At 36.0% G+C, this 24,196-nt stretch overlaps 1 protein-coding gene across 2 annotated transcripts in view; it reads right to left on the bottom strand.

Annotated features, from left to right (window-relative positions):
- EDIL3 (EGF like repeats and discoidin domains 3) overlaps nt 1–24,196 on the bottom strand; it is a 443,986-nt gene that overhangs the window by 130,903 nt on the left and 288,887 nt on the right. For both annotated transcript variants that reach the window (XM_060093127.1, XM_060093128.1), the window contains 2 exons: nt 2,198–2,353; nt 629–773 (listed from right to left, as the gene is read on the bottom strand). In XM_060093127.1, coding sequence (XP_059949110.1) covers nt 629–773; nt 2,198–2,353 — 301 coding nt within the window. The remainder of the gene's footprint in view (nt 1–628; nt 774–2,197; nt 2,354–24,196) is intronic.

The following is a 24,196-nucleotide window of genomic DNA, read 5'->3' on the forward strand; positions in this document are numbered from 1 at the left end:
GTTTATATCTGAGTCCCTTGATAGATTATCTTTGTGTTCGAAAACCACTGTTCATACAATAAGCAGGTTGTTAGATAAGAATGATCTAAGAATGAATTTATAGTGGCAATCTTGGTTGTAAAGTATTGTCTCCTTGGAAGCAATGATAAATTTACATGTTTCATAAAACCTAAAAAAAAAAAAGACAAAACTAAATTCTTATGGTAGATGTACAAAGATAAAGCTTACTTTTGTATGCCGTATAGCCTAAATGTAACTGCAATTTAAGAGGTCAGGCAGATTCCAGTTTTTACTGAAATTTTGTCATAAAACATAAATCATAGTTACTATTAAAATCAAGAAGGCACATTTATATTTGACAAAAGTTTCCAATGAAAATTTGTTGTACTTTCTTTGACCACTCAAAGAAATACATTGCCCTTCTACATTAATTCTATTCTGTAGCATGTTTTAGAACTTGTTTATCCTCCTCTCTCTCTCTCTTTCTCATTGAACCAAGCCCTAGACATTTTGTAGCAGAAATGAACATCTACGAGTGTTGAAAAATTGAAAGTTCATAACACACTACATACAAATGTACTTTTTTTTCCTTTAAAGAGAGTACAGAAATACATAATATGAGACTCACCTGACAGTTCACATCCAAGAAGCTCCATTCTCAAAGTACAGTGTCTTCGACAAACTTGGGGATAGAGTCTCACATACTGAGCTTTTATGGGGGGCGTGAAAGAGTTAGCATAGGGTGTGTTGTTATCAACATTTCCACGGAACACCTATGAAAAGAGATAGTATAGAGTTTAAAATTATTAATTGCAACAGCTTTTTTTAAAAACCTATTTTCATATGTTGACCCTATATCCTACATACACAATGTAATCTCTCAAAGATTGGATTAAATAATCCAGGGGTCTGGAGCATTTAGAAAGCACCTTGCCATGAGGAGTGAATATAAATATAATTTTCTGTAAATTCAATATTTAATACCTTTCTGCAACCTTAGTATTTTATTTTTCTTCTATTGATATAAATAAAATATTACGCTTTTTTCCCTAAAAAAAAACAACAAACCTATAGACAGAATTCTCATTAAAGCTGTAAACCACTGTGACCTATGGCTTAATCTATACCCTACTATGATGGTCATTTCAATTTAAGGCCAGTCCTTCAGACTACCTTAATCTTTCAACTTAATCTGGGACAGGGGTCTGTCTGCTCATTTTGCTACTTAGTAATTATAGTTTTTTTGTTTCATTTTGTTTTTAGGAACGAGTCTTCACTATTGCTTCCTGATCACTCAGTTTCTCTAATACTGTGATCAAATTTATGACATTTTAGGGTCTGATTCCTCAAGATTACTTCCTTATCAGTCTGTCCCAGATAAGAGACTCCTAAGTCTTCATATATATCTCCAGTGAAAAGCTAATTTCTCTCTAAAACTTAAGTGCTAAAATGTGTTATTTTTAATTCCTTTAAATCTCACTCTCATTTTACCCTCTACATAACCTGGTAATCAGAAAACCTATTTAAATTCATTTAAGAAGGTAACTTAAAAAATCGTTCATAAAATATATGAGAGTCTAGTCTAATGACTCAGTTTTAAATGGAATGAGCTGCAGTGCTGATTTTTTTAAATTAAAAATTGGGGGTAAAATTAATTTAAAAATTAGAAATATATGAAAAGGCAAAGGATACATAGAATATTATATCCATTTCTTCTAAAATATTTTATTCTGCTAAATAACAAAATTTTCTTCCAATATGAAGTATATAAAGATATTTATATTTTCTATAACTTGGTGTTTTTCTTTAAAAATTATATTTTTTCTTTAAAAATAATAGTTTTGATCTGTATTTATTTGATTAAGGAGAGTGCTAATCTGTCAAAGCAATAAAATGAAATTGAAAGCTGACTGTTGTTAAAATAAAACTTAATTTCATACACAGGACTATGCTAACCTTGTGATAAAGTGTTTATAGGACCACCAGTTAAAATCTGAGAAAGATTTAAAAGGTAGCTACTGTACATTGATAATTTGGGATAACACTGTACCCTCTCCACACCACTGGTCCAATTAAAAGAATCATAAATTTATTTGCAACAGCATAAGACTTCTGTTGAATATTCAGTAATCATTTGGTAATCCATGATCATTTATGGGAGTTTACTTTCAAATTAATAATGTCATGTAAGTCTTACCATATCCTCATTGGTGCCTTTCACTGTGTACATTGTCCAAGTCTTTCCATCATTACTATAGGCAATTTTGTAGGATTTTGTATACTCTGGGCTTCCAATCCTCTTGGCTCCTTGAGTAATCACACCAGTAACTCTCATTTTTCTTTGTAAATTTATCTGAGGAGACAAGGCATAATCAACTATAATTTCATTGCTTTCAGGATAACGATGCTGATGATATTAAATTTGAAAATGGAACATTTTTATTTATTAGTAAAGATTTTAAATAATACAAAACAAGCATATATCAAGCTTAGCTTCAAAATGCCTTTCTCTGATGGTATACTTTTTTTTTTTTAAGTAAAGCAATATGTAGGAACAAGATTTGAAAAGGGCAATGTGTCCCCAAAATATAAGTACTGAAAGCATTTGGTTGATTATGATATGTAAGTATGAGTTAGCAAAGTGAAAAATGAGAATGTTATCTTCTCAAAATAACCTCAATGACATTACTATGAAACTAATGTCAATATAACTGTTAATGTATCTCAACTGCTTTAGCTTTCAAGAAATTACCATTAAAATAAAACATGCAAACCTCTTTGAGAACTTTGAGTATTAGAATAAGAAAAGGTAAAGACAACAATGATGGCAAAAAACAAGTACAAAAGTATCTTCAGTTTCTCAATCTTTATACTGTAGTCTCTGCTATGGGTTGTGTAAGTACACACTGGTCATGGAGGGTTTTTCACCAAATACTTCTCATTTCATTATATGGAGATGTTCTAACTGATATTTTCTTCCCATTCCAAATCACCCTACAATAGTTTGCTGCAGCATAACTGTCACCTAATAAATTTTTCAACATTTTTCTCATATTTAAATAGAAGTCTCCTTTTGACAGAACATAATCATTCATTAAATGCTACCATGTAAGAAAAATACTTTATTCATATATGGGCAAACATTAAAAATTGTTCTATTCACTTTAAAATGCCTTTATGATGTCTATAAAATCTTAAGCTCAGTAGAAAGGTACTGTTTCAATGTTCTTGACAAATTGCTATAAAGCTCTCCTCTCCACCAATTACAAATCAGAATAATTTAAATCTGTTATACTATAATATTGTTAATAATTCAGAGACCATTTCCTGAGAAAACCAGAAAATCTTAAGATTCATGTAAGTGATAAGGATTTTCCACTCTTTGACGGGACTGTAAGAGTTAACATTTGAAATGGCGGAGGATGTGCATGAAGAAACCAGTGCCTCTAGAATCATTGTTTTTATATGACGAAAAACAGGTCATACATTTAAAAAGTCAAAAATTGGAACTATGAAAGCAATCATTAAAGAGTTCCCACCCCAGACAAACACTGTGACTCATTAAAAGACCTACAATGTTTTATTTCCCTGGATTTATAGATTTTAAATGTGTTAATGTGTTAAGGGCAATCCTGAATCCTGCATGTAGCCAGTGCCCTTTCAAGCTTCTGAAAGTTTGCTAACATGGCACAGTCCACCTTCCTCTCTATTCTGAGTTTCCCTAAGTCTCATCTTGCCTCTCTGATGGTTCTTCCCCAACTAGTGTTCATAAAACGAGTCTCTGTCTTACTCATGTATAAAGAAAATCTGGAATTTGGATGAGCTAAAGAACTGGGGTGGATGGTCCCCAGCCTCTTACTGGCGAGCATGCCAATATTTCACTCTTGTAAAGCAAACCTATAACAACATTTTTGTTTTTAAATTCTGGGCCTGTGGTTCCTTTTTTCTTCAATAGTGTGAAGTGAGTTGACTCATATATCTGATTTTGCTTTTCTCATTTTAATACTTAAACATCAAAATTACTGACATGAATACATTTGATGTCCCATTCTTGTTTGGAGGTACAAATAAAAGAATACTCCCCATGAAGGTAAATTTTACTTATTACTCTTTTATCTCAACTAGTTCTCTAAGGGCGATTTTGTAATTTTAACTGTGAGATATGGTAAAGGTAACCTCCGAAAGAGACTTTATCTGTATGTTAGGTAAATGAGCACATTGCTAGGAAAGAGCCATATTCTTCCACTATCATATATGCATTCCTTTTTCAAATGGAGACTCTTCATAGTCTAAATCTTTCTAATATATATAACATAAACAGTGGACACTATGAATCATGTTTCCTACCATTTTGGAAGCCAAACTCCACACTTGATACTGCTGAACATTCCGTTTTCATTATCTTTTATCTTGTAGATGGCCAAATTATCTCTGCTAGAATTTTAGCTGATGAGCTGTAGACTAATTTTCTGAAGCTTAAATTATGTAACAATCAAAAAATGAAAATCTGAGTAGATGTTTCTCTCTAAGTCATATCAGAAATGATGTTTTAAAAGATTCCTGTTTGCTCTAATATTTACAAGCTCTGAATATATATCTCAAGGAGCTGGAATTTCAGAGAGTAAACAGCACCCAACTTGGGTGGTATCTACTTTTAGTAGGTATTTGGAATTAAATATCAGTACTGTTTTCATCAAATAAAAAATAACAACCAAAAAGTGATTCATAGGATACTGGTTCAGGGATTATTAGCAATTACTAGGTTTTAGGCTTTTGAGTTCTCCTGTATCTAGCATTATTAAACTTGGAGTGTGGAATCTGAAATCTACCAGTGAACTTCTCATATTCGTTATGTTAAAATCCATTGGTTTATCTTGCACTGTGAATGGGTCTTTTACCCATGCATGGTTTTGTAAAATCACGCATTGGTCATTTGGAAAATATAGACTCACGGAACTATGTGGACTCTCTAAAAGATTACACATTTTATTGTATAATATCAAAAAGTCACATTCATTAATATCACCACCAATTTCATTAAAAAATCTTAAAACACTGGAAGCTCTCAAGTTCACACTGGCAGTTACATTTTTTCCAAAATTCTAATTTTCCCTTGAAATTTCAAGTTATATCTAGCAACAAATACTGTCAGTTGTTTTCCTTAATGTGGCAGGACTACTTTGTTCATTTTCAAGAAAATATCTGCCAAATATCCAGGTATGAATAGTCATGGTTTGTCAGTTGTTCTCTGAAGTAAACATAATGTTCAAATAAGGAGGGGGTAGTTCAGCTTGCGAATCATACAATCTCCCAAGTGCTATTCCTCGAGATCATCCTCATAGTTCAGTACTCAGCAGAAGTGCTTTATGTGTGATTCCCATGTCATCACGCAGAATATTAAAGACATGGCCAACATCGGCATTTAATAAAATTAATGATCGCTACTGTTTCATCAAGGATATTCTTAAATGAGCTGGAGTTTTCTTTTTTTTTTTTTTTGGCCTCCAGCGTCTGCATAATGGGGGTGAATACAAAGACTACTAGTACAGTTTGATGCTACTGTCTTGATTTGTGCTAAGGCTCCAGCAATTTTACTCACCATTGTTCTGTGGCAACAGTACAAATGTCAACACGGTGAAGATGGCAAAGAAAATCTTATAATTATTATGGAAATAGTGTTGATCTGTGAACTTCCTGGATGGGACTTGGGGGTCCCAGTCTCCACAAGACATATGGGTACTTCAAGTTCATTTGAGAACTACTGATGTGAAATATACAAGGGGTTATTACAAACACACACACACACACACACACACACTCCAAAGAGATGGAAAAAACAACAGAAAATGGAGCAAAGCGTATTAAAGGGCAATTCAGAGAAAAGGAAATGCCGATAGTTAAATTTTCACTATTAATTAAATAAATGCAAATTAAATAAAAAGAGCAATTTATAGCCAACAACGTATAACCAGAATGATGAGCTAATATCAAGTATTGCTGAAGTATTCCTCTGCTGATGGCGGGAGTCCTTATTAAAATTAACCTATTCCTGGGTATTCCTCCCCCCACCCTGCAAATTTCTGCATAGGTGCTCAATGAGAAATGCACACACATATTTATTGTAGAATTTTTTATGTTAGCAAAGAAGAGTAGCTTAAGTGACTATCCCAAGAGGAATAGAGATTTAAAATATAAAATGTATGTGTGCACATGCATGTGTCTGTGTGTGCTTTTGCACACATACACAAAAGCATACTTTCTGAGAGTCAGAAGTGATGAACTGGATTCATACATAGCCATCTAAAAACATAAGAATGTGGAAAAAAACAGAATGAAATATACACAACACCATTTATGTAAATTGAAAAACAAACACATGTACAACATAACATCATGCACTTTCCCATAATTCATGTGTCTAAATCAACCCAGGAGGAACCCCTCTTGAGCTCCACAGTGACTGGGGAACCCATTTTACTAGTCGAAGGGTAAGCTGGGATGAAGTGAGAGAGTGGCATTGACATATATGCATTACCAAATGTAAAATAGCTAGTGGGAAGCAGCCACATAGCACAGGGAGATCAGCTCCGTGCTTTGTGACCACCTAGAGGGGTGGGATAGGGAGAGTGGGAGGGAAACACAAGAGGGAGGAGATATGGTGATATATGTATACGTAGAGCTGATTCACTTTGTTATACAGCAGAAACTAACACAACATTGTAAAGCAATTATACTCCAATAAAAATGTTTTAAAAATTAAAAACAAACAAACAAACAAATAAATAAATCAACCCAGGAAAGGTGAAATGAAAGATTACACATCAACTCTTCTAGGCTGAGTTTCTATAAGAGAAGAGGAATGAGACAGAAGGTGGGGAATGAGTAACAGTGCCAGGAAATAAGGAGGTTCATCCTCAAATCGGTGCTGGCAAAAGATATTCAAAGTGGGGGAAGGGATCATTGGTTCCTCTCATTTCCTCCTCTGTTCTCAAGGAAAAGGACTTAAGTATGGCCATCTGATGTAAGAGTACTATTACATACAAAAGTATTTTCTGAGACTCATTCCCCCGTATAAAATACAGTGCCATAAGCATTTCAAGCATACTTATTGTATAACATACTTAAAAGTATTTATAGTTGTACTTTAGGCAAAAGCTAGTATTAAATAAGCAATTATGTTTAAAAGTAGCTTTATGAATAGCTAATTGTTTTTCTCTACCTCAACCTAGAAGTTGTGATGCACCTAAGTAATGCATTTCAGTGTGGGTCTGACTGGTAGCTGGTATCACTACATAAAAACAATATGAACATAAAATGTAAACAAATACAGCTTGCCAAAAGGAACTACTTTCTTATTTTATTAAACTGAAAGAAAAGCTTTCAGTTTTTTAAATGTTGTAATACTTGGGAAGTGGAAGAGGAAGAATTCCTTTTTGAAGAAAAGGAAACGTTTGCCAATTAAAGATTGTTAAAAGATAAACTGAAGCATATTAAAAATTTTAAGAGTTTATTTGATCAAAAAGTGATTGGAATGGGGTAGCACTAAACAAGAAGTGGTTAAGAGTGTTCCACAAACAGGAGCTTGGGGGAGACTTACAGAGAAAGGGGGGAAGCAAAGCAAAGAAATTATCTGATTAGCTATAGCTTAAGGAGTTGCATCATTTGGGAAAGCCTAGTTGGCTGTTTGTGATTGGTTGTCCTTAGGTTTCCATTTCTTAACCTTGAGGAATTTACAGGCTTAGGTCTGTGCTTGCCTACGTAGGCTGCTAAAGCATTAAAGTCAACTCAGTCTAAAACATATAAACAGCACATACAACTCAATATCAAAAACACCAAACAACCCAATCAAAAAATGGGCAGAAAACCTGAGTACATAGAAGATATGCAAATGGCTAACAGGCACATGGAAAGATGCTCAACATCACTAATTATTAGAGAAATGCAAATCAAAACAACAATGAGATATCATCTCATACTTGTCAGAATGGCTATCATCAAAATGTCTACAGATAACAAATGTTGGCAAGGATTTGGAGAAAAGAGAACCCTTTTGATGGGAATGTAAATTGGTGCAGCCACCATGGAAAACAGTATGGAGGTCCTCAAAAAACTAAAAATAGAGCCAGCAATTCTACTCTTCGGTGCATATCTTGAAAAAATGAAAACACTAGTTTGAAAAGATCCATGCGCCCCAATGTTCATAGCAGCACTTTTTATAATAGCCAAGATATGAAAGTAACCCAAGTGTCCATCAACAGACAAATGGATAAAGAAGACGTGATATATACATATATGAATATTACTCAGCCATAAAAAGAATGAAATTTCGCCATTTGCAGTAACATGGACAGACCTAAAGAATGTTATACTTGGTGAACTAAGTCAGACAGAGAAAGACAAATACTGTATGTTTTAACTTCTATGTGGAATCTAAAAAAGAAAACAAATGAACATATATAGCAAAAGAGAAACAGACTCACAGATATAGAAAACAAACTAGTGGTTACCGGTGGGGAGAGAGAAGGAAGAGGGGACATGTTAGAAGTATGGGAATAAGAGATACAAACTATTATGTGTAAAATAGATAAGCTACAAGGATATATTGTATAACACAGGGAATTATAGCCATTATCTTGTAATAACTTTTAATGGAGTATAAACTGTAAAAATACTGAATCACTATTCTGTATACCTGAAACTAATATAATATTGTAAGCCAACTATACTTCAATAAAAAAGGCAAATCAGACTAATGGTCTCCTTGTTTAATTAATTTAATAAGATCAATCAGTAAGAGAAATAAATGCCTGATTCATAACTTATTATTAGGAAAATCATATTAAAATCAAACACTTAGTGGTTGTTTACTTCATGATTATTGGGGCACACAATCAGTAGTCTGTGAGTTGCTACGGAAAAAATGCAGATTTGAAGATTACACAGCATATTACATTAAAGTACTATGTAAATAAATAGTACTTAATGATACCCTATAGCAATCATTATGCATACCAATGTTTTAATACTTTGCACAAAATTTATGTAAATTGACCACTAAGCGCTAGTGAAGAGAGATTTTTTTTTTTTTTGGCGGTACGCGGGCTTCTCACTGTTGTGGCCTCTCCCGTTGCAGAGCACAGGATCCAGACGCGTAGGCTCAGCGGCCATGGCTCACGGGCCCAGCCGCTCCACGGCATGTGGGATCCTCCCGGACCAGGGCACGAACCGGTGTCCCCTGCATCGGCAGGCGGACTCTCAACCACTGCGCCACCAGGGAAGCCCCAAAGAAAGATTTTTAAATTACTGATTTTTCTTTTCCTAATGATGAGGGTTATGGATTATCATATAAATATTAAAAGTATCAAGATTAAGTAATGAAAGAACCTGTGAGACAGGATGATGTTGATATATGTCCATCATTAGAATTGTTAAAACATAACTTGAGGAATTTGCTGTAACTGTGTATTAGCTATGAACACAATCATGCTTAAACTAAAAGAAAAGCACATTTCTTAAGGAAACAATGGCCAAACTACAACCATCTTTTAACTTAAGGAAATGAGTATTTCACTCGAATATCAGGACTGTCCTTATGTTGAATTAGAAACATTATTTTTTGTGTGGTTATTATAAAGGACATGAGTAATTAGAGAGAATTAGAGCACCCTTGAAATTGTAAATCATCATTATTCATGACACTTTCATCTTAATAGAGATTCTATTTTATGTACTAACATTCTACCTCTGGTGGAGTGGAGATGCAAAAAGACATGCATTCAATTAGCTCCGGGTCTGGAAGTATGAAAAAAAAATGTATATATATACACACACACATACACACACACATATGTATACATGTATATGTATATTTGAAAATTCCAGATAACCATTTTATATTGATGGAATTTAAACTTTTAAATTTTAAAACTTTTAAATGAGATTTTTTTTTTCTCCACAATATTTTTCATAATCCACCTCATTTAAGTATGCTTTCACAGGTCACAGTAAGGACAATCCCTCCAGGAGGGCTGTCATTTGGGAGCTGGCAATACAAATAAGCTTCAGGCAAAAAGAATAGGGAACCATCTCTTTTGAGTGATATGAGAAATAACTTGAGCCTCTGAGGCAGTTCTAAATATTTGGATTGTTCAGATGTCACTTAGGGGTTAAAAAGAAACAGGAACATTATTACCAAAAGTTTCTAGTTAAAAATTACAGGGAATTAGACTCCCCTGTAATTCACATTATCTTATTAACATAAAGTATTTTATCGATTGCATCTTTAACATCTTCTGTGGAGACCTGGGTGGTGGGAAGCATCATGAACGTGTCTAAGGAGGAAGACCTCTGGGGTGTGTCAGGATGAAAGGAGTAACTCAGACCAACAGTGCATAGTTTCATGGTTTTGATATGACTGGCCTAGTTATAACAGAATTTCCCTTAAACAACCTCCATATCACCAACGACCTGATTCACTAACACTTCATCCCCCCTGTTAAACACATGCACTGCTCTGCACATCCTGGCACTTTGGCTGGTCTCTGCCAGGCCTATTCTCCTTGTTGCCAGCTGAAACGCACACTAACCGTGAGTCAGTTGTGTTTGATCCTCAACCTGTTTTTTTTCAAGTTGTGCTTATTATTTTAATTATGTAATTTGATTAAACATAATTGCTAAATGTGGCTGGGAAAGGAGAGGGTTTTTTTTGCCTATGAAAACATGAAATAGCTTTGAAAAACCTCGAAAAGGCAAATTACTGAAAACAATTAATATTATTGGGGAAGTAATTAATACCTAGGGTTCTATGCTTGAATAACTGCCAGTATGTTTAAGCAACAAATAAAATAAAAACTGAAATCAATAATGCTTCATGGGTGTGATTCATCTAAGAAACATGAAACAGAATTTAAATGCTTTTTTCTTTTAATCGGTTTTTATTAACTAATCTAATACTTAGTTCTGAAGCTCTAGATAAGAGGGCTCCTAAATTGCCCTCCACTGTTCTGAATGCTGGTCAGCCTTTGACATGTGTTCAATTAACCCAACTGTCTTCTTTGAAAAAAAGATGGGACAAGAACACAAGCAAGTAAGCATAAAAACTATAATCTCTTTATGACTCTTTGCACCTGGGAAAATTTCCAATCAAAGTGAAACACCTCATTCACTAAATAGCATGCAACAGAAGGAATACACACACCATCATGGATGTAACCTGTTAGTTGTTCCACGAGTCCTGGCATAACAGCTTCCTCTGAATTTCCCCCTATTTCTGAAGAGCTTTCAGTATATTGAACTCTTCTCCTGCTTCTTGGTACTTGCTGTGGCTAGAGTTTCTTCATATCCTCCAGTATTTATATTCAGGAATGAACAGAACTGTGGCTATTTTGTTTAAAGACTTCAATCTGTATATTAAGTTTCATGTAATAGTATATATTAAGGTAGTGGTAGTCCAGAACCCTCATAAATAAAGTTTCATGGTCTGAGGTATGGATTTCAATTCTTGTGCTCTGAAATTTAGATTTTTCTTGTCTTTTTCCTGGTTACTTTATATGGCCAGGGCAAGAATTAAAGGAGTCATTGTCTGTAATAAACCTGGTAATTTGAATAGATTCAGTAAAAAGATGGAAGGAAGGAAGGAGGGAAAGATGGAAGGAAGGAAGGAGAAAAACAGAAACCTCAAAGAAAAGATAGAAGATGGGGAAGAAACAAGAGGAATTAAAAGAGAAAATGATGACATTACATGAGTAGGAACATTATCCTCAATAAAGATACATTAGAAATAATAAAAATAAGGTCAGTTTGCTAAACTATATATTTTTAAAGAAGGCTGAGGTGATACCAAAAAGGAAAAAGAAAAATTCTTGATGCACAAGCACATGAGCAGTGGGTGCGCCATGAAGGGGAGAGGAAAGAGGGAGGCTGTGGGCCAGAGACTGGACTTGCTTAAGTTCCTATAGGTGGCCAATGTCAACAGCAATAGCTTCTAGGTGGATGTGAAGAGGGCAATCACCTGCTCCACCAAGAAAAGAGAGAGGGGGGAGGAGCGAGAGAGGGGGGATAAATGAGCATGTTGAAAAATTTTAAAAAGTTTATCAATTAAAAAAAAACCTCAAGGCAGATGTTAGGAGAGGTGCATTACTTTCTTTTCTTTTTTTTTAAACTTAATTATTTTATTTTTGGCTGTGTTGGGTCTTCATTGCTGTGCGCAGGCTTTCTCTAGCTGTGGTGAGTGGGGCTACTCTTTGTTGCGGTGTGTAGGCTTCTCATTGCGGTGGCTTCTCCTGTTGTGGAGCACGGGCTCTAGGCGTGTGAGCTCAGTAGTTGTGGCTCACGGACTCTAGAGCGCAGGCTCAGAAGTTGTGGCACACGGGCTTAGTTGCTCCGTGGCATGTGGGATCTTCCTGGACCAGGGCCCGAACCTGTGTCCCCTGCACTGGCAGGCGAATTCTCCACCACTGCGCCACCAGGGAAGCCCCAGGTGCACTACTTCTAATAGCTGGCTCAGGAACAAGGGGGAGGAATTTCACTTTAAGGCCCACATGAATGCTCTCCTCCACTTCAACCACCTCGCTGAGTGGCCTTCAAAGTGAATGTGACTGAGGACAGTACTGAGGGAATAGGAAAAGAAAAATAACAACTGGATCTTCAATTACTTTAAGTATAGTCTTAGCCAAACCTGAGAATTCCCTGAAGTTCATATCCCTAATCAGGACGATGAAGGGTTGGCAGGTAGAGAAGAACGTATTATCCCCTGTGTTCTCTAATTTTTTTTATTTCAGCTTGTTGTTTATAGCACACAAACAACAATGCCAACAGAACAGTTTCCAAGTTTTGCTATGAGAACACTCTATACCTTTCCCTTCATGAAGATATTATTGGTAGTGGCAGTAAGTGCCCTGAAATTTAAAATGCTGACATGGGATCACTTAAACATCAAGACAGAAACAAAAATCACATAATAAAAACTTAAAAGGTACTTCTGGGAAGCAGAATACTATGATACTCTTCATTTTTTATGTACTGAAGGAAAAAGTCTAAGCAAACATATGCTCTAGCAAACAAAGTGGCAAGTTTTCTAGGATATTATTTTCTAGCATTGAGCAATATGAATGAATTAACCAAAAAGAGAAATCAGAGGGCTAAAAAGAAGGAGTGGAAACCTCTGGGAGACAGATGCAGCAGCCATTACCAAGAAATAACTTAGTGTTCTATAGTCTTTGTGTACTTCTGGCTTTATTTTAATCTAAATAAGTACACGCTTCCATCTGTGTTTCAAAAATAAAATTAGTTTTAGAAATTAAATTTCATTGTCACTTTGGAATATATCAGCAAACATTCTGAACAATAACCAAACAGACAATATTTCATGGCTTTTTCTGAGAACTTAACTTCATGATTCAAAAACTCTGTTTAAAAAGACAAATCAAGGGCTTCCCTAGTGGCGCGGTGGTTGGGGGTCTGCCTGCCGATGCAGGGGACACGGGTTCGTACCCTGGTCCGGGAAGATCCCACATGCCGCGGAGCGGCTGGGCCCGTGGGCCATGGCCACTGAGCCTGCGCGTCCAGAGCCTGTGCTCCGCGGCGGGAGGGGCCGCAGCAGTGGGGAGGGGCTCACGTGCCGCAAAAAAAAAAAAAAAAAAAAAAAAAGACATCAAATAGTGCTTGGTTGTTTTTCCTTATTATTAAATTGTTACTCTAGACCTAAAGGTAGCTGCTAGGAATGTTATTACCTGAGCGAACCAGATTATTTAATTTCAGGCATGCTGAAAGTAAGTTTTTAATATGACTCCAAAATCGGACGCACACTGGCAATATTCCATAGTCTCTTAAAGTGCTGCCTGATACAAAAGGTTCTTTGCAGTCTATAATGAAGTCTCCCTGGAAGAGGCAAGTAATATCTTTTAATCCTTCTACCTGCTTATACACTTCTATGGTAAGGATTAATTTGTAATTTGCATTGTATTTCTATGGAAAGTGTGGGTACTCCACTTAAATATCTAATTATTTTAAAATAAAATATGGAAGGTAAAATGCTTTAAGCTGTTTGAACATTTTGAATCCCTTTATGAGCAAATAAATCCTGAAATTTGCAGCCAGTTTTTCACAACAAATCAACATCTGGAACTGGACTTGTTGAGTTTGGGACTTCTTATTAGGTGTTGGGAGAATGATGGTGCTATGGGAACACTGGAAAGATGAGAAACAAAGAGAAGCAAAAGCCTGCAATCGGAAGTCCTGTACTGCATGTCTTTAAGATGTGCATACAGACCCCTCCTTTTTAGGTGATGATCAGTAGTAAGAACCACTAAGACCCAAAATTGCTTGCCTCCACCAAGGGGTATTAGAAGGAACAACAGAAATTCTGTTTCTTTAGGGTGGGAGAAGATCACTGTACTTAAAATGTTTGTCTTCTGAACACCCATGCTGGAAAACTGGTTGTGCCACTGTGCTTCCTAACATGGCCTTGGGCAAGGTTCTTAACCTTCCTGAACCAGAATTTCTTCATCTGTACAATGGTAACGAGATGCTCTCTAACTCACAGGGTCTTCTGAGTATTAAAGGTGATGTTGACCCTTAGGTCCCTAGCATCTTTAGGGATTCTTTGATTGTTTGCTATCAGTACCATTCTTTCTAGGAAAGAGGAAAGTTGAATTTGTCCTTTATAAATGTAGGAAAACAACAAACAGAAGAAAATGATTCTTTAATTCACACTGATTGGGCATATTAGACTCCATTTCTTTAACTTTTACTTTTCAAAGTGCTTTTATACATATTACACTATTTCTTTGCTCTTTATATTAACCCTAAGAAATAAATTGTATAATTCTGGTCTCCCATATGGGCCAAGATGGGAAGATGATGGGGGAATTTTGGTCATCTATGCTCCCTTAGAAGTAAGGAGAAGAATACACAACGGGCAAAGGTAAGCACAGAAAAAACTCTACTCCCCACACAGCGCTCTTGTCCAACATGGACTCCTTGATAAGGTAGAAAGATAATATTTTTACATGTTTTCAAAGAAACACAGTTTCACCACTACCAAAAAGTCTGCATAGCAAAACATTAAAATATTTCAAATTTAGGAGGAAGAAAATAGAATACACCTCATTATTTTAAAATAATAATTTTGCTGAACAGATGCAGGCAATTAGAGTCTTTAAAAAATGTAATGACTGTACTGTTCATAAACTTTCGTTCCACTTCCCCTAACTAAATACTATAAAACAATTTGATCTAACATTTTCTTTTTTCTTTCTTTCTTTTTCTTTTTTTTTTTTTTTTTTTGCGGTACGCGGGCCTCTCACTGTTGTGGCCTCTCCCGTTGTGGAGCACAGGCCCCAGACGCGCAGGCTCAGTGGCCATGGCTCACGGGCCCAGCCGCTCCGCGGCATGTGGGATCTTCCGGGACCGGGGCATGAACCTGTGTCCCCTGCATCGGCAGGAGGACTCTCAACCACTGCGCCACCAGGGAAGCCCTGATCTAACATTTTTGAAACCTTGAATTAATTATTTTTAAATGGAAAAATATCATTTTTTAATTTTTATAATTTCATTTGAGTGTGACTGGAATTTAGAAAACAAGTTATTTTTTAATGGTCAAGAACTACACATACTAACCACTGACCAGATTTATTCCTATAAAAATTACATCCGTAACTCTAGCTTTACAGTTCATTTTATGACCCATTATTCTAAGATTCATATGACTTTAAAAGTGACATAAAATTTCTGATGACAAAATACTATAATCATGTTATTAGGACATTCAAAATAAGGCAAAGTACATTACACTTGACTTTTTCTTTTTTTTTTTGGTAGCTTGAACTGTAGATTTTCTCCAGTCTTAGATCACTTCTTCGTTTTCAAACCTTCAGTGGTTTGCCTACCCACCACCAAATTAAAACATGCACATCTTTCACTCTGGCATGCACTAATTCCTACCATGTCATTGCAACTTATATTTTCAGCTGCACTTCTGATTATTTAATAGATTTAATTTGTCCCACATGTCTATAATTTACAAACATGATGATAGAGACAGTGGGAAATGGAAAGACAGAAAAGACCTTTGCACATGTAATCTAAAGAGGACAAACACACAATTAACTGTAATTCGAAGCAGAATATTACAAATGATAAAGGGACCAATGGGTTGTTATGGACATAAAGAGAAAATATCAATTAATAGTGACTGGAAACAGAAAACTAGGTCTAGAAAGGTCAAGTTGCCTCCCCAAGGTCACATGCCAGGATTGAATGGTCATCTCAGACCCAGAGGAGAGCAAGAGAGATAGCCCAGGAGGTGGAGCACTCACTAAGCTAATGAGGGTCTGGCGAGGCTGGACAAAAAGGTAATTCTTCTGTTGTTATGTCTGTCTGTCTGGAAGGCCCCTTTCATCTATTGGAGCAGTCTGAAAGCTTCTCTGCTCCTTAAGCCTCCTTTTAAATAGCTTCCTTTGCACTTACATGTAACACTTAAAAATTATTATTATGACACTAATACATTTGGCCTTGGATCTAATATTGAATATGCTATTTTCAGAATCATATTAGGTAAGATTCAGTTCAGATGTGAGTGACAAAAGCCCGAATTAACAGTGGCTTAAATAAGAAAGAATTTGGCTTCTCCCTTGTGTAAACATGTGACTAGGCAGAAGGGGCTGATATAGCAGGGCCCCGGGTGCCTTCCATCTTGTTGCTACTGTATGTAATGCTGATCTCATGGTCCAAGATGGTGGCATCTGAGTTTCTGGCAGCAGGATGAAGAAAGGGATAAGAGGGGAGAAGAGGGCATGTGGGTACAACCTCTCAAGGAAGATTCACAGAAACAACACTGTGATGCTTTTGCTTATATGTCTTGGGCCATTTGTGAATCACAAGCCTACATCTAGTGGAAAGGGAGGTTGGGAAATATAGCCTAAAAGACTATATTTTTATATAGAATATATAGAATATTACACTGAATAAGATATATAATCTTATACAGAATAAGACTATATTCTGAGGTAAAACATGCTTATTAGCTAGTAATCCTCTTGCTATGGAAATAGGCGAAAAGGATGTTGGGAGACAGTTAAAAGTCTTGGCTACAACTCTCAATAAATATTTGTTAAATGAGTGAGAATGTACATTTATTAATCACTTGCTATATGGTAATATGTGACAACATCCATTATAAAATATTCACAACAATCTTAAAAAGCCACTCTATTTTTGTTACCACTTTATATATAAAGAAGTTGTATCTTAGAGTGGTTAAGTAATTTTATCCAAAGTGACAGTGGCCAGTTGAATCCAGAACCGCTGATCTTGAACACCATATTGCTTTACCATAGAATATAACTGCTTATGCAAATGTGTTTTACTTGTGTTAGATTTATAGGTAATGTGGCTTATCTTCACATTATTTATTAATTCACTTAATAAATACTGAGCAAATAAAAATTGTTCCAGGTCTTGGGGATACCAATTATGATAGCATATTTTTTCTTATTTATTAAAGGTTTAGTCACTGGGATTGGTGAGAATACAAAGTGACCAACAGTCCCCCTACCCTCATTCAGCTTACTTAATAAAATAATCTTCTATATAGTCTTTAATTATAAGCAACAAGCAAAAAAGAATAAGAAATTATAAGAACATATATTATGAGAACTGAATCTAGTCTAGGGTGAAGAGTTGAGTCAGGGAAGGCTTCCTTGATAAACTTGCCTCTAGAAGAGAAATTGGCACATGGGAAATGCTCAGTGAATATACTGAATGAATGAATGACTGAATTTATTAATTAAAAGGGAGTTGGAGGTCACTTTGGAAGATGTTTTTGCCAAGCCTGGGAAGTAGAAGGGAATACCCTTCAAGAAGTCCCATGTGGCTGGAACTCAATAAATTCTCCCCACTTCCCAGAGCACATCGTTGAGTTCAATTATTCGTTGAATTAAATCAAACAGCGTTTTTTTTCCCTCTCAAATGTCCACACAATGAAGTAAAAATTTTTTGCATAAGATCATCTAAAATGTTTTCTTTACTTAAATAAGCTCCACATAGGCTCAGAAAACGTGTCTATTGCCCAAACAGTTCTCTGCAAGTAGGAGCGGCTAAATAAATACTGATTCATCTACAGCAGATTCGAAACTAAGGAAAACATTCTAAAAAATTTGTAATGTACTCTTCTTTCAACATTTACATACATCTTTCCAAATCTGGGTTAATGCTCCTAAGAAAGAAAAGCTAAGATCCACTGGCAATATCAAAATGTCCTATTTGTTGATTTGTTTTACAAGATAATCACTTGAAAGAACTTCTTGAAAGCTACCATTATGTAAAAATACTGGCTTAGGTTGGCCTCCTGCTAGGAAAACTAAGAAAAATTTACATCTGCTTTTGAAACTCAGCACTCACTCTCATAGGCAGTGCTAATGATAGTAACTAAGGAGACCTGAGTTTAACACAGCTTTCTTTTAAATCTGAAAAATGAAAATATAGCCTATTATTATAAACTCAGAGAAGAATACTTCAAACTTAAAGTAGCATTAAACACATAATACAAGCAAAAATCTGAGAGCCCATTTGTGGGAAAAAAAAAAAGGAGATCTTTGTTATTTTTTTAAGAACCAAAATAACAACAAAATAAAACAATTTACACTAAGTACACCAATGTTAAGTTGAAACAGCTACTATTCTAATTAAATATATCAATCTTGGGGAAAACAGCAGCAACCACAGCAATAACAACATTAAAAACAAATACATGGAGAAAATGTAACCAACATATAGTACAGAAATGAAATGTCCTGAAAAAGGTGTTAATGTGTAGAATGAATACACTTATTCCCAAGCTCAAAGTTCAGCTCTTTTCTTCCAAAGGGTCCTGTGCAATGGTGCTCCCAGGTAAGCTATGGTCTTATACACTGTTTTGATGAAAATGGAAATAGAAGAGAGAGAGACTTTCACCTCTGTGGGAGGATACTCTGTTTTAGAGTTCTCATCTGTCCCCTCAAAAATCTATTTCAACTCTATGTGGACAGGCGTGGCCTTGTGACTCAAAGTGGCCAGTGGTAATAAGGAAGCGTGTCACTTGGTGGTGGTGTCCACTTGATCCACTTCTACTCTCTATACAGAGCAAACTCACTTTTCCAACTTTATGCTGGATATTATTTTCTCTAGGTAAATCACTGAGGCCCAAAATATATGCATCATTTTCCAAGCAGACCAACTCCTTTTCCTGATTTCTACATTTCTGTTAATGGTACCAAAATCATGCTCAAGCTCACAACCCTGGAATTTAATTTTTCTTACTTTTTTCCTCCCTCCCCTCCCCTAACACACAGTTGAATCAGTTGTCAGTGATGTACCCTCAAACCCTCTTACAGTTTGATCTTTTATTTTTATTTCAACAGCTGCCAGTCTCATTCAGGTCCTTCTCTGGGCAGTTAGCCATAAAAGCCTCTCAACTGGTGTGCCTGCTCCTAGACTCGCCTCTGCATTAAACACAGCATTTATTCAATAAATTTTTACTAAAAGCCTCGTTAGCACTAGGCTTTGTGTTGTATACACATAACACGCACCACACCACTGACATGTCACCTTCCTAAACTCTAGTTCTGACAGTATTAATAACCTGCTGAAAACTCTTCAATAACCATCAAGTGCCACCTTCATCCAGTATTGATGTATTTCACCTTCTGATGTCTCCTTACCTTTGTAGACCCTTATCCTCTTATTCCGCACCCTCCTGCCCCCCTGCTCCCCCCACATGTACCCAAATTTTCAGTATAGTAAACCAGTCCCTGTGGTACCTTGAGTTCCCTCCATCTCCTTTGTGACTTTGTTCATCCTGTTCCTTCCATCTGGAATAAGCTCTTCAAAGTCAGCCTCAAAAATGGTGAATATACTAAATTCACCTTTAATAATTAAAATGTAAATGGCTTTTTGATGTTTTCATTATACTCTGGTTGCATAGAAAATAAGTATTTCTTCCTTAAAGACTCCTAAGACCCAGCTGAGGATTTAAAAATAAAACATTTAAAGCCTGGTCTTCCAGAGATGTGGATATTTTACGACCCTTTTACTGTTTAATTATGACTTAATTATTGAAGGCCTCACGTCATAGGCAAAAATCCTTTGAAAATGATTAAGCATTATTATTTCCAGTTAATGGAGGAATGGGGATTCCACTTAAGGCAGACAACTCATACAGGCAGGTTAATAATAAAATATCACCAAAGTAGCTTAAGTAGTTAGGTCTTAGAATTGTGATGTCTGGATGCCATCCATTACTTTAAAATATCCCACACTGATGTCTCATTTGGAAGAACAATATACTATTCTCCAACATCTTTATTTAATTAAGTTGCTTCTAATAGTGAAAGGGGCACATTCAAGGAGAAGTATATCTCTCTTGCTAGACTGTGAGCTCCATCAGGGTAGTGATTACTACTTTTTCCCTAAGGATCACCACCATCACAATCCACCTGAGGTGTCTGCTTATTATGTAGTCCCCTGGGTTCCAACTCTGACCTATTAATTCAGGAACTCTAAGGATGGGGACCATATTTAAAAAGCTCTCCAGGGGGCTTCCCTGGTGGCGCAGTGGTTGAGAGTCCGCCTGCAGATGCAGGGGACACGGGTTCATGCCCTGGTCCGGGAAGATCCTACATGCCGCGGAGCGGCTAGGCCCGTGAGCCATGGCTGCTGAGCCTGCACGTCCGGAGCCTGTGTTCCACAACAGGAGAGGCCACAACAGTGAGAGGCCCGCGTACTGCAAAAAAAAAAAAAAACAAAAAAAACAAAAAAGCTCTCCAGGTAATTTTTATGTAGTTGACATTTGAGAACTACTGCCCCAGCCTAGAGGTGCACATATAAATCTTACAAAATACAATAGCTACTTTATAAAGTTTTAAGAAAATCCAAGACTCCCCCCATACCCACTACCAGTGCCCACCCCGTACCTCCAAAAAAAATAAATAAATAAATAAAAGGGCACTTCCAAGAGCTTTCAAAGTAAGGATAGTACAGAGGTTAGGAATGGCTTAGTGCTGGCCTCTCACAAAAGCTGTCTGTGTTTAAATCCCAACCATGCAACTTACTAGATTAGTCAATTTGGACAATTTATCGTTCTGTGCCTAGATGTCCCTATCTGACTAATGGGTATAAGAACAATACCAATTACATGGAATTATGGATTCAATATGCACCAAGTAGTTGAAACAGCATATAGTGCTAGCTGTTCGATTATTTTCAAGCTAATACATAATAGTATGGATAATGAGACCCAGCTGGATCCAAAGTATAAGTGACTAGAGTAACTTTTTCTGCACTTAAATCTAACCATATTCAGTTAGTTTTAAACAACAACTGAATCCCCCAAATTGAAATGGCTTCCAATTAATTACTGTCTCAATAAACTAAAGCTTTCAGAATCAGGCCAAGTGGCTTGGTACTTGGTCACATTTTCAACACAAGGAGGTTTTCAGTGAGGCCTTGGGGCAGAATAAATTTGTTCAGTGTCTGCAGTGGAAATAAGGGTTTCCTTCAGCTCAGTCCAAATAGTAATCCCACTAGTTCCCAGACGATAAACATAAAGAGACAATCAAACCTTTAGCTCAGACTCTCACTTTTCCCCTTGCTTCTCGGCCTTTCTACCCCACCTAAGGACTCAGGACAGGCTGCCAGTAGACCTCCTCTGCCCTTGCAGGAGGTGCTGCTGCAGCCCTTTCAGAATGAACTGTTGCATTTGAGGCAGTAGCTGACACGGACTCATAAGCAAAATCTCCCATGGGCAGGTCTCATAAGCACGGTTAACACCTTGGATTGAAGCTGGACCCACAGGCATGGCAGACTCACGTTCACGAGCGCATTTGGTAACATCGGAGAAAAGTTACTAGAAACTCTGAAAGATGATAGGAACTTAGGGTTCTGTCTCCTTTAGTGCTAAGTGCCATAAATTGGGATATATAGCCCAGAGGCTGCCCAGATGGTCACGTGAAGCGATTTGAAGAGGGAACCAGAGTAAGTTTGCCATGAAGGTGATCAAGGTAGATTGGAAAACCAGAGATATTAAACTTTGAATGTTTTGTTTTTTCCATGACAGAGAGTTATTTTCAATCAATTCAGATGATCTCCATTTCAATCTACCAGTATCATAAACTAAAAAAAAAAAAAAAAAAAATCACTCTGGTAATATTCATGAGACATTGGGAACTAAACGAACCACAAGACATTTAAAATCTCAACCTTTGTAAATACAGAGATAAGTTGGAAATGTTTTCCTCATGGCCAAAATGTATAGCAAGTATGTATAATGAAAAAGTCTTTTATATATGAGTGTTTTACTGAATTATCTACTAACAGTTTAATAGATGCTAAAAATTGTGTTAAAACAACTCCCTGTAATCTTCATATTCTATATTTTATGAATAATACTAATACATTTAGTTGGGATTTTTTTGACATTTCTGTAAGGGCAAAAATGACATAGCGTAAGCTTGGGAAATACTAGTACTTCAAATGTTTCTCTATGGTAAGTTAATCTTAGAGAGAGACTAAGAGAGACATTAAAATAATATGATTATTTTAACAACGGTAATGTCTAAAGTTTCAAACTCTGGTGGTGTGATTATACTAACAAACTTATAAAAATTTTGCAAGAAGTTAAAATAGACGTTTTTTTTCTTTAACATTTCTGGAACAAAACATAACCAGGATAGGAGAAGATGAAAATTTTGGTGTTTGGCACTCCGGGTTTAATTAGCAGACTTCCTGGCAAACACCTTACAAATATTACCCACGCTCATCTAACGTTGCATATAAAAGTGGTTTGCAGTGGTTACGGAGGAAAGTATGGGCCACTGGAATTACAGAAAGCTTGATTCCTCTGCTGCCCAGATGCGTGAGGAATTCCTTACATTGTGGAGAGTTGTAGCTCATATGGCACCAATGGGATCATGCTTAGAGGGCACAATTCACATGTAAGTATACAACAGCTGAACATAGAGATGAGCTAAGTTGTTTGGACATTCTCAGTACCACTCAGTGCAGAATGATTACCATGTGAAAACAATCACTATCTCTCTCCCATCTATTTTGTTCAATAATCTCTTTTCTTCTATCAATTATCTGCATCTATCCAACACAGTTTGTTCTTTTTTTATTCAAGGTGCTATGGAAATAGACTTAAATCAGGTGTAATACTAACTCTCAAGTGATATAGGAGAAAGGTAAACAAAGACCCTTTTATGTTAAGTATATTAGTTGCTATGATTGAAATATATAGTTGGCAGAGTGGGAAAAAAGGACAGTGTAGTCACTTATGGCTTTGGAGATAAACAGCAGGAATTTCAGGAATCACTTTATAGAAAAAACAATAAAGGAGCTGAATCTAAAGAAGGTTGGTAGATGGTCAATAGAAAAACCATGAAGTGTATGTGTCTAACCACAACAGCAGCAACCAGCCAGGTGAAGTTGAGCAACAGCAAGAAATCCAGGTCAGTGAGGTCTTGGGTGCTGAAAGAGAGGAAGCAGCTTAGAGGAAAGAGAAGAGATTCCCAATGCAGCTTCTTTTATATTAGAGAACAATTGCTATCTGATTAGTCATCTATTCCATAGCTCAAAGAATCTGAAGTTAAGATCCAAAACACATCCATTAAAGCAAATAAGCAAGCAATATGCACTAGTATTAGTATAAATGTAATTAGAGACTAACTATATTTATTGTCAATATTATATATTGATATAATATATTTATTATCAATATATTTATTTATCAATAAATATATTGATAAATATATTATATCAATATATTTCAGTAAAGATGCATCATGTCATTTTTAGTTAATGCTAAGTGCCTTTTTGTTTTTAAACATTAAAAAGTAACATTTTTTAAAAGGATACACAACTATGTGTGGAAGCTCACTTCTAATAAACAACTTAAAGGAAAATAGTAATTTTCCATACAAGATTACTATTTTAAACAGATGATTAGAAGCAATATATTAATGTCTAGATGTAATTAACCTTAGAGAGATGTTTAGTATGAATGGGAGTGTATCTGAGAATGCAGCTTTTTTCATGAAAAAACAGGCTAAAACATATTCTACTTGAATGAAGAAGTAGTAAAGACAGATTTGATTCTGTGCAATTCAGGTTCTGTAACTAGAAGACAACCTGGAAAAAAAAATCAACTTTTTAATTTTATGAT

This window comes from Mesoplodon densirostris, chromosome 3, assembly GCF_025265405.1.
Source record: "Mesoplodon densirostris isolate mMesDen1 chromosome 3, mMesDen1 primary haplotype, whole genome shotgun sequence".
In the NCBI taxonomy this organism is placed as follows: domain Eukaryota; kingdom Metazoa; phylum Chordata; class Mammalia; order Artiodactyla; family Ziphiidae; genus Mesoplodon; species Mesoplodon densirostris.